The 12,360-nt window shown below is 39.2% G+C and overlaps 1 protein-coding gene across 1 annotated transcript in view; it reads right to left on the minus strand.

Moving 5' to 3' along the window:
- spns2 (SPNS lysolipid transporter 2, sphingosine-1-phosphate) overlaps positions 1 to 12,360 on the minus strand; it is a 71,807-nt gene that overhangs the window by 31,216 nt on the left and 28,231 nt on the right. The window contains exon 3 of the mRNA XM_055017264.1: positions 1,582 to 1,718. Within this exon, the coding sequence (XP_054873239.1) occupies positions 1,582 to 1,718 (137 nt within the window). The remainder of the gene's footprint in view (positions 1 to 1,581; positions 1,719 to 12,360) is intronic.

The following is a 12,360-nucleotide window of genomic DNA, read 5'->3' on the forward strand; positions in this document are numbered from 1 at the left end:
AATCACCATAAAATGATAAAATGCCCTATGAAGAATAACAGGCCATCTATCCACGCAGCCATGCCTCATTATCCTGGTGTCACACTCTTTATATTTATGAGACTGAATGAAATGAATCGCGCATTTCATTAGAAACAGATATAAATAGAGATGAACTTGGAAATAAAAGAAAACAGTGAAATAAATCAAAGAGGTGTGCTTTCCTGCGTCATGAGATTTTTGGGTTTTCTGTTTACAGTCAGGAGCAATAAGTCACTAAATCCCTTCAAATTTCAAACTACCTTCAAGTGATGATTTTAGAACAATAATTTGCTGTGGTCATGCAGGAAAAAAGTTTGCAGGTTCATTTGGTGAATTTGTGTTATATAAGGTGGAATTCAGAATCTGCTGCAAATCCTTCTGAAATGCCCCAGAGTGTCTTAAATGCATAATGATACGACTCAGTTGTAAGTGGTCATTAACATTTCACTACATGTCATGTCTTTCATCTCTCATGGCGACAGTGCCGTAGTGCTGTTACATAACCACCATCTACTCTTGTCTCATTTGATTGGCACACTCAGAAATATGTCTGAAAGCTGGAGGTAAAGTGGAGGGCAAGGGACTGCGGGTGCTGATGATCATCTCCGGCTCCTCATCAGCAGTCAACGATCTGTGAGCCATTTGTCAGAGGGGAAGAGGACATTAATTTCAGCTTATTCATAGACAGCCTGAATGTATTTCCTGCTTAAGTAAATGGCTGCAATCTTGTCTCCCAGCAGAGGAGTCTATAGGGGATTTAAGTCAAAGGACGCCCTCCTGAGACCATCAACATTTCTGAGCTGTCACTCCCTTCCACAGCTCAGGGCTCAGAGCCATGGCAGGGAACAGGCTTACTCACTGGAGACACGACACTACAGGACTCCATAACGCTGCTCTGCAGACATGCCATGTGCTGCATAAATTTAGCTAACATAGCTTTTAATGCCACATATCCATAGCTTATCCATGCCAGTCGAGACCTAAGATTGTCATTCTGTTAGATTTTTTATTACAAATGTCCATCAAGTCTGTATAATGAGGTCTGCGCACCCCCACATACACTTGCACGTGTCCACGAGTGGAGCCTTTTACTGTAATATGCTGTCTACACTCAGAGGGATACCCGTCCCCCACACTGACGCCCCCAAGAATAATGCTATTGCTTAATGCATGCAATACCTCCTACCACCCAGAAGCTTTTAGAGATATCACATCTAAATCCACTTGTCAGGTGGCAAGGAAACAACAGAGTCTTATCTTCTGAAGTATTGTAATTGACACAACTGTTAGGCATGGGCCTTCATTAGTTGATTGGCTGAGAGCCAGTGAGGGAGAGTATGAAGGCAGGAAAAGAGACATAAAAAATGTCTACAAAGGCAAAGCGGGTGTCTGTTTAACAAGCGTGTCATTTCATTTCTCTTGCCTTAACATCGAGCATATCCGTATCATAACAGAATAATTAACTCGTCAGTGTATGGAAAGCAGGTTAATAGAAAAACACTGCAGCTCTCTTGCTGCAGTTGTTGAACAGCTTCCATCAGAGACAGAACTTCGTCGTACCTCTTTACTGATGAAGGAGCTCAGCAGAGTAACAATGGACCAAAAGAAAATGCCACAGCTCAGGATGACCTTTCTGTTGAAGCGGTCGCCCAGGTAACCAAAGATGGGAGCTGCCACCATGAAGCTACAGATGAAGACTGTGGAGGAAGAAAAGAGAAAGTGTTACTTTGGATACATTGGCAGAAAAATACTGCTGCTGATATATATTTATCTGCATTTAGTATTTACACTAAAATGTGTTGATTTTCTGCGCTTTGCTTTAAAATTATAACTGAACTGAACAAAGTATTTCAGCTCCCTGCTTCTCTTATTAAGTCAAGACCTGTCCAGATCAACTGTGTGATACAAGTCAGCCACAGACACAGTGAAGGACTGCCAGAGGACGCCTCGACTCCAACCAATTAGGATTCCATTATACCTCACCTATACACTTACTACAAGAAACCCAGCAAAAGAATATTAAATACAGCTGATAGAGCACTGGTAGATGTCATTGAAAAGAGATGTAGAAGATTCAATTTGTGAAGAGGCACAGGAGGAGTAACAGTACTCAAAAGCACTAAAAGCTAAAGTTTGAATTACAGCCCGATACAGTGATCTTACAAGAGTCAGAGGGAGAGAGAGAGATTGTGCAGATAGGATAATCCATGTCAAGATTTCACCTGCAAGAGGGTTTGAAGGGAACATTGTCTTTTTAAAATGGCCACAATGACACCATTTGTTAGAGCAAAAAGCTGTAAAAAAAAAAGAAAAAAGAAAAAAAAATGTTTAAGAACTAATCTCCAACATTCCATTCCATCAGGACACGTAGCCAAATCGAAGCCTAAAATGGTGATATTTCATCAATATTTATTTATTCTACTACCGAGATTAAGTTGTTGTTCTAAGCAAATTCTGCAAAAAATATAAATAACAAATTTAAATCTGATCTCATCAGCACAACTGTGAAGCTAAGATGGACTCAGCTGTGACCAACCAACAGTGTTTATACAGAGCAGAGAGGAGGCATGCATGGACAACACATAAAAAATGTAAATATCTATAGTATGTACAACCACCATTTTTAACTCCAGTACTGGTAACAACTGTGGACAAAAATGTGGTAAAAAGGTGTTGATTACAGTTTTTTTCTATTTTTGTAAAATTAATAATAATTAATAATCAACTTTCATCTTTCCTTTTTTCTTACCATTTATAATAAATATCCAAACTTTGTCATATAGCACAAAAGACATTTCTGAGTTCACTCTCCTCCTGGTCATAGTTGTGCTGTTTCCACAAAGGCACAGGACTTTATACTACTGTGACAAATGAGCCACAGTGGGGAAAAACCATGACAGGAGCAAGAAACACCCAGAAACTGCTTAGAGTTCAGGGGGTTAATGTATCACTGCTGGAAGTACTATTGAACTAACCAGATGCCAGATAATTAATAACACTACATCACACAGCAGCCCTGATTTTTTCCCACTTAGTGAGAGGACCTTGGTGGCTCTGTGGCCATAAATAATTCCTGCAACTTAATTCCCTACCAGTGAACTTATGTCTCCGTGAAAGAAACACAAGTGCTTTAAAATGTGTTCACTTAATGGCCCCGTTGCTCACTGGACAACTAGGCCTCATTCTCAGGACTTTTATTCAATATTTATGAAGATGGCCTACCTAAAACAGAGCTGAACCCTTAATGCGCTCAAAGTCAGTTTTGTGTCTTTGCAGAGCAGAAAGGGCAGAGATGTTGCTCCGTGACAGCAGTGAGGTGAGCCGGAGTGTTTTGACACATCATCAGCATAAACATTACAGATGAGGAGAGGAGGGAGAGGAGGGAGAGTTATATAAGATACAGGCATCACAGTCCCACAGCTGCTGGATAAGGGACAGTAATCAGATTAGAGCACAACTGTAGTTCTGGACCTGTGATATTTTGGTGTGATGAAAGGAAAAAAGAGAGGATGTCCTTTTGAAACCCTGTTTTGAGTGAAGCGTTACTTAATATAATGCGAAAGCAATCATCTTATATAACTTTGTTGCAAGTATTTAAATGAAAGAACTCTAGTGATGAAATGAGCTGTAATCAACAACCACAGTCCAGGTTTGGCTTGATTTACTGGGTAACATATAGTCCCAGGTGTAGTTTTATTTTGAATAATGTACCTCACAACAGAATAATGCTATGATGCTATATTTCTTCTTTCACTGGAAGAAATAATTAAAAAGGGCAAAAAAGCAAAAATGAGCAAAACCTATAAAAAAAAATAGCAGCACCATGAAGATAAAAAAAGATACATTAAATAGCATGATTTTTTTTTTCAGATTAGGAGTACTTTCTGTGAGTATACTTGTTTTTTTTTAATGAAGAATAGATTGGTGAAATAGTTTTTTTTTTTTTTTTTTTAAATGGTAAATCCATTTTTTTGCACCGTACAACACAGCGTTTAAGGAAACACAGAACAGCCATGGTGCGAATGTTTCCCACATTGTGTCTTACAATAAATTCTAAAACATGCCGTCAACACCACTAGGCAGTTTGCTGACCTGACAAATAAAACAAAGTATTTTTACACCAGCACAAAAAAAAAAAAAAAAAAGTAAAATCCAACATGATCTTACAGTGCCATTTTTAGGGAAGAAAAATCTAATTTCAGAAGGTGAAATGTAATCTAAAATCTAATTTAAATCCAATTTGCATTACTATTCATGAAGGTTGGCTTTTCACTGGTGCTGGGATTACTTTGTTCATTGCACATAATGAGTTTATCTCACATCTCTCCCCCTCTCAATCCCACTTCTCTCCCTCTTGTTGCCTGCATTTCCTTCCTTCTCTCTTTCTCTAACATCCATCATGAGCATTTATGTGGATAAGTGCTGCAAGGTTTATTGTGTAATGCTTTGTAATGTCTGATGGCTGCAGGTCCAGCTCTTAAGGGGCTCTCACACACACACACACACACACACACACACACACACACACACACACACACACACACACACACACACACACATACAGAAGGGGAGTTCTGCAGTGCACACTGGAGATAAGACAAGGGAGCGGTCAGTCCACAATCATACCCACCAGCTGGTTCACGTGGGTTTTAAAAGCCAGGGGCTGCAGATCATTACTCTCACTATTTAGCAAGTTGTCAAAAATACATATCCTCACATCATTAACAGGCCTATTTAAAGTAATCAGCAGGGCCACACATCACCATGCCTTATTTCATGTAATTTTATGATTTGTTGATAAGTCCCGTCATTTTCATCAGGCTAATTATCACCTTTTAACAGTATCAGAACATGTGAATGGAGTCTTGACAGTGAGATAGAATTTATTAACCTTTCTGCTTTCTGAGCAGGTGAAATGAGGCCTTTCTTTGTACTGGTGTAACAGCTTTTCATACGATTTTGAGCTCCAGTGTAAGCAAAGAAAATGATACTAAGGAGAAAGAGATAAGAGCAGCTCCTTGGTGCCAGACTTGGCAAAAACACACCAAAACAAATATGTAGAATCACATTTTCAGTTTTAAAGAGAAGAAATGCAGAGCAGGTGTGCAGGGATTGTCAGAAAAACATTTTCTCAAGAACCTGCTTTGAACTCTCACAGAAAAATAAGATGATAAATAATAGTCACACCTGAGTTACAAAGAGATGCTTTTGTGACTTGACAGGAGGCATAATGGGATGTTGTCAGGTTGTTTGTTTTGGGCAAAAACAGGTTCCACAGAATCTCTTAGTTTCAATATTGCTGCATTTTCTGTCATCAAATTCTTTCCATTCAGAGTTGGCATTGTGACCCTGCTGTGCTTTCAACATGCGGATCTAGAGATGTTACCTAGTTCTCTGTGACCTCATTTAAACAGTAGACACAAGTTTTTGAAATGTGGCTTTGTTCAGAGTAACAAAGAGACAAATTCCCCGTTTTGTTGAGAAAGCAAGCATGTCAATAAAACATGTTCCAGTGAAGATTATAGGACACAATGCACAGCATAATTTAGATTCACAACTGAGACACTTGGTTGTTTTATCCTCATAAGATCTTTTCTTGTGTCATTTTCTTGTATTTAATCCAGTGTTATAGTGTATGTAAAGAATGGCATTAAAGTAATCTGCGTGATACAAAGCACATGTTTGCACTGAGACTGGATTCACACTGAAGTGATGTCTGACCTTTCTGGAGACTCATCCCTTATCCGGAAATGTTCTGTCATTACAAAGACTATCTGTGAACCAATACCACTGTTCTCCTGTCAGTCTCACTGTAAATAATGACATCCGTCACACTCGGAAACAACGATTTCCTCCTCCGACCACAACTAGTTTTAAAAGACCAGATATGTTTACGGTAAATAGAATAATGCTAAAACATTTTGCCCATGATGCTACATTACATGTTATTTATGGGGTTAAATCCTTAGAAGTGTGTTTACTGCAGAACTTGAGATGTCCTTGCTTTGATTAGCAGGAATAGGCATTAGTGACAAGGAAATAAATGTGTTCAGTCTATTTTGAGACCTTGTAGGGAGGACAAACAAACCACGACTGACAATAAGTCACACCCGCCAGGTCACACCCAAAACTCTCAGTGCAGACACAGAATAGCAACTCCTAATAGGAAAACCTCAATTATTCATAGCTCATTCTGCCAATGTTATATCTAATTTTGTGGTCTGACACATCTCCAGTGACCTAGTTGAAAAGGTAATTGGAAACATTTGATTGACATCCAGTAAACAGCTCTTGGATTAGAAATGTTGCCCATCTTCACAAGTCACATTCTGCAGCTATCCACCATTGTCTCTATGTTTATTCATGTATTCACGCAGTAGAACACCACATGTTCACATGTTTGTGTGATCTGCACAGTGCCACCAAAGACAGGCCTGGAAAATCAGCAAAATGGGAATCTTCAATACATAAAGAGCATTTCTAATAAGAAATAGACAGTGAAGAGCTGATGTGAGGAAGAGATGACGACCATAAGCGGGGAAACATTTTCATAACCTCATTTATAGGACAATGGTCAGCTTTGACTACTTTCATACAAGCTACTTTTTCAGTGGTGTGCAATAGCAGTGTTACCTTTCAGTTCTGACCCGTCTATTTACACCTTGACAGATTAATTGAGATTCCCTTTACAGATATGGTGAACAGACGGTAATAAATTCAACCCTGGAGATAAAACAAACCTTTTTATAAGGCTGGAGACATTCTTGAAGGATTTAATTCTGATAATGACAGTGTTCTCTATGATCAGTGGCAATGACGCCATCACACAGCCATGTATCTGCAAGGAAAGTGACTCAACCATAGACTAGAAAAAAACGTGAACAAGGCCTACAGTGTCAGCTCGGCCTGACATCCTGCCTTTATCATTAGTCTTATGTAACACATTCCTATTATACTATTAGCTTAACAAACACAGATTCCTTCCTTTGAAAACACTTGTTTACCTTCTCTAAGGCTCTGAGTAATTGCAAATTCCACACCAGCGACCTAAGTTGAGAAAACTGTTGTGCAGTTAATTACTGGCAAGGACAGTCATAGCTAAATTATTACTATAGTCATAACAACACTGCACAAAGCAGTGTGGTGAATATGGATTCACTGTAACCTTACTGAGCTGTTTGAACCATTAAGGTCATTTATTACTGCATCCGACCGCAGAGATTCCTTTGAGGACAGTCTAGAAGTAGTGGTTTTGTATTTTAAAGCCTCTATAGAGCAGCAGATGAATAAATCATTACACCTTCTTATCTATTTCATTCTCTCTTTGTGGCAAAGATGTGAATCAAAAAACTCAGAGTCTCTTGAACTCTGTATACTTCTGACAGAATAGATAACAGCCATCCAGTGAATAAACTCAATTTCTTCCCACAAAGGCCACAGTGAATATTAAGTGAAGCTTCAGATGTGCCTCAGGTGGGAGTGTCAAACCTGTTCGGATATTCCTCAAATTCCAAATAAGATGCTGTGCAAGTTTCTCACAGTGTCTGAGAGAACAAATTACCATAGTTTAGGACATTCCAGTGAGAGGACAATGGTTGTGTGAGAAGTCTAAAGACAGACACAATGACAAGCACACTGCAGACACTGAGGTCAGGTATGTAACGTCACTGTATTGTCAGAATGACGTTCAACACAGGTGAATCATACTGTTCTCTATGTCTGATGTGTAGAAGCCACAAGACAAAACCAGAGAAAATCTGTGATTAGTGAGCTAATGGACTGATAGATAGACCGTACACCAAAATGAAATGACACACTATATACTTAATTGTCTTATTGTAAAGTAGAATAGCACCTGTTGCAGTTCTAAACGATACTGTAAATGCCAGTGAGTCCTGACAAAATGTATCATAAATCACATCAACCCCATCATCATTTATCTTTCACCATTGGTGCCCCTTTATAAACCTGTTAACATGGTGAATTGGTATCCCAGTCTTTCATCATTGAAGAATTCTACGGTTAAATTGTGTAATTATGCCTCTTCTTCACGATTTGGATGGGAAAGCTGATGGAAATTCAATATCATTTTTCGCTATCTGAATATAATTCTGGTGAAAACAACTGAGCAAGCTGCATACACACACACACACACACGCGCGCGCGCGCACACACACACACATTTTTCTCCTTTACATGCCACACAGGGAGACTGGAAACACCGGACATCCAGTTGTCGCTTTGATTGGCCAGCAGAACAATACCTCCTGGGATGACTCACCCCCTATGATTCAATGCCACTGTGAATGGTGCATCAGGAGGAGATGCAGACACACATATGTTGAGTGTGTGTGTATGTGTGTGTTTGTTATTGATATTCACTGTGCCTGTACGGATACATTTCCCTATGAAACACTAGATTCCCCTGAAGAGAGCACCTGTGAGGCTCTGCATCCGGCTGCGGGACACCAGATGCTCAGCAGCCCATTTGATCCCTTACTTTTCCACAAAAAGACATTGAAGTGCTTGTCTGGCTGCATATAAATCTCAGTTCTTTTCAAGGGTAACTGACGCTGATTGAAAAAGTGAAGCTGAAGGTGCTGAGAGGCACGAAAATACAGTATGGCTTAATCCCCCACCAATGCAGATGTGTGTAGAATGTATTCTGCTGCTTTCAGGCTCTCCTCTGAGATTCCACTTTTGAAGTAGATGCAATTTGTCATGGATTGAAGTGCTCCTGCTCGGAAACAAAATCAGTTTTTATTTAAAATAGAAATCAAGTGGGATGGAGCTTCTTTTTGCAGCAGTCGAAGGATACGTAACTAAAGGAAAGCTATTGAAAATATATTACAATTAGAAGCTGAGCACAGGGGAAAATTTCTGTCCAACAGCACTTGCTACTGATAAAATGTAAACCAATAATGTAATGAATGACATCATTATTATGCTCACGAGCCCTGAAAAAACATATTTCATCAATTGAAAGCTCCTGCTTTAATATCATCTGTTTTTGTAGGTTTGTGATGTGTCTATTTCCCACAGTAGCTGAAGTCAGTGTTATTGTTGCAGCTGTGAAACCTGACAGTCAGGACAGACAGTGCAACTAACCAAGAGATTGATTTGAGAAATCTGAGTGTCCATCAGCTGCCAGAGACCGAATTAGAGGAACAGGAGAAGCACATCGTATTTGCAGGTCTGTGCATGTCTGCCGGCTGGGCTATGTCGTTTAAAGCACAGCCGAGTGTCACTTTGACCTGTTGGCTGTGGACGAGGTGTGTTTCTAGGTGTCACCGCTCAACGCAGTTCAAACATGCAGCTTCCATAAATACAGCCTCCCTCTTCAGGCTCTGGTGACTCTCCTCAGCCTTTGTGCCTCGGCCTTTTCCATCACTGCAACACTCGCTGCCACTGCAGCTTTTTGAATGCGATGCTAGAAAACAAAATGTCATTATGTAGGAGTGTTTTTTTAATTTATGTTTTACATGAGTTTAACCAAAAGTGTTGATAGGCTGCTACGACTAACAAGTAACAAATCTCAGATCACAGAGCTAACGTAGCACACTTTTGATTAATTTATTTTAATGAGAATCAATTGATACCAATAATCAAAAAATGCTGAATACGGGACATGATGATAATCAGCCAGGCTGATAATTGGTCTTACATTTATATTTGGTGCCAGCACTGTTCTTGTAAGGATGATTTGATTCGGCCAATGCTAAATGTTATATATGCAAAAAGCTTTTATGATGTTTAAAGAATAAAAAGAATACCTGTGGAATTTTCAGTTTTGTGGTTGCATCCATTTTTCATAATAAGGAGCAATATTTTCATTGTGTGACTCTGAAGTAATCCCAAAGGATTTCGAATAGATTACATTTTTTTTGTAATCAAAAGGGTTATTAGAAAAATGTATTGTATTTTGCATTCAGCAAATGACTACATCTCAGAAAAATGTGACCCAACCCAGTCTGTTGGTAAAAGTAGCTCATAACTCTCGTTGCTTTTGTATCAGCTAATATCTCTATTTTGAGGGGTGTTAGCTATATGCTTTATCCTGCAAAATATGATCTCTATTATCAGACTGATTGAATATTCAGTTTTATAGTGCTGGGTAGGATTGAACTGCTGTTGATATTATGCCTGAAATGTTAATCTCACTATTGATGCTTCAAATGGCTCCGTGCACATGTGTGAAGACCAATTCAGTCCAATAATCTGTGAGATTTTTCTGTTGCTATTTTGGGTGACATGTCCATGTGTCACCATAGTGTCACAGTGACTCACCTCACTGATGATAAAACCCTTTGTCATTTAAATATAATGTGAGAACCACACAACGCTGCCCGTAAGGTCACCCATTCAAACACTGTGTGGAAGGCACTAGCTGTCCTGTGGACATACAACAGGTAACCCAACCCTGCATACCACGGATGTCATCACAAATACAACACAAAGTATGTGAGGCACTTCAACCTATGTAACCTTTCTGAGAAATGACAAACAGTACCATACAGTCTACTATAGAAAGGATTGCCTCTGGTACTGGCAAAAAAGATACATGGACCAAGTTGCGTACAAGCAATCAGGAGAAGCTAAATCAATGAATCTGCCAACAGTATTGTGTTTTTGGCACGAGGTGAAGGCTGACACATATTTGACAACACCTCCCACTATATCGATGGCAAAACCAGATTCAGCTTTAGCCTCTTTAAAGAGGGTGAAGCTTTGATTATACAAGCACTTCAATTCAAATTGTGTATCAGAAACTTTTTGAGCCTGCCAATTCTGCCTAACCCAAATCACTTTCCTGTAAAACTAAACTGCATTTTCATTTCAGTTTTGAAAGAACCCCCCACCCTACAGTAAGTTAATGTCTTAGCGCTTCAGGCCATGCTTATGCTTATCTTTTCCATACAGCCTAAGACAACTTCTGTGGGGGTTCATTTTTCTTCAACTAAAGTTCCATTTTAATTCATGGTTTGGTTAAGTTACATTGCTAGGTTTAAAAATATCATTGCTTGGGTTAAAATACAACCCTTTCACAACTTAAAGCTTAAAGCTTCTCCCTCTTATGGGTTATCAGGGTGAGCAGAGTTCTACTCCCTCTAAAATATGATTCACTGGCTGAAAAGGAACAACAGTAAAGCAATAAAATAAACAATAAACATATGCTGATTCTAAAAGTATCTGTGATATGTCACAAACAAATGTAATCTGGGCAAAAAAGTGGTCCTATAAGTAGTAGTAGTAGTAGTTTAGTTGTATGGGAACATCAATTTAACAAGACAGGGACGGAAAAGTACCGAAAGCTTCTGGATATGTGAAACAACTTCATGTACTTCTGAGTATGAACTGAGCTAGAACCATCATCACTCCATAGAATGAAGAGACAGTGAAAGACAGAAAATCCCTGAAAAGAAAATGATTACTATGTAACGGAATTCACAAAATTCCAAATGTGTGTTAGAATCTCTCTGCAAGCGTATATTATTCAGTGTTAAATCTGAGAATTAACTAGCAAAATTCAGATGTGCAATTTCGATACTACCAAGATTAAAACTACAGGATCAGTTTATGACTGGCTGCTGACACTTACCAGCATGTATTTACTGAACAGAACACAGCCTGGAAGTTTGCACTGTCTCTGGTGTATTATATTTAACACAACACTAAATCTAAGGCTGTGTACCAGAGTTCTGGGTCTCATAAAAAGCTGCTTTGTCTCCATGTGGAGCAGAGTAATACTACTTTGCTGCTTGCTTGGATAGTCAGTTGAAGGAAGAATGAGAGAAAATCAATATTCAGTACAGCAAAGGTTGGGATAAGATGTTCCATAGATTTTATTATCTTCATCTAGTGCTGCATAATGAAAAAGTCTCAAAACACTGGAAGAGTTCACTGTAGTAGTGGAATAAGTAAACTAAAAGCACTATCTTCTTTCCAGTCAATCAGCAGTTAATCGATAGTGTCCAGCACACTGTGGCCTCACTGTGTTGTGTTTTCTGTCAGGTGTGCAGTACCGGTGGGAGTGACCGCGTTGTTTCTTCCTGTAGTGATTAATGGGGCTGCCTGTGAAGGGTGTGACACATAACTTTGGTTTGAGTAGGACACCAGAGCCGACCAGTGTGTCTGACTGAAACTCAGACATTCCCATACATCATGTCTCTGCCTCTTGGATTCCCCTTCATGTGGAGTCACAAACATTTCTGCATTCCACACATTTCTGTTCACCACTAATTCTCTAAGAAAACCCCTCAGTTCACATTTCACCAGTGTTAGATTACCAATGCATTGGCTGCTGTTTGATAAATACCACATGCAGCCTGGGAAAATACT

The sequence above is a fragment of the Amphiprion ocellaris genome, chromosome 14 (genome assembly GCF_022539595.1).
Source record: "Amphiprion ocellaris isolate individual 3 ecotype Okinawa chromosome 14, ASM2253959v1, whole genome shotgun sequence".
In the NCBI taxonomy this organism is placed as follows: domain Eukaryota; kingdom Metazoa; phylum Chordata; class Actinopteri; family Pomacentridae; genus Amphiprion; species Amphiprion ocellaris.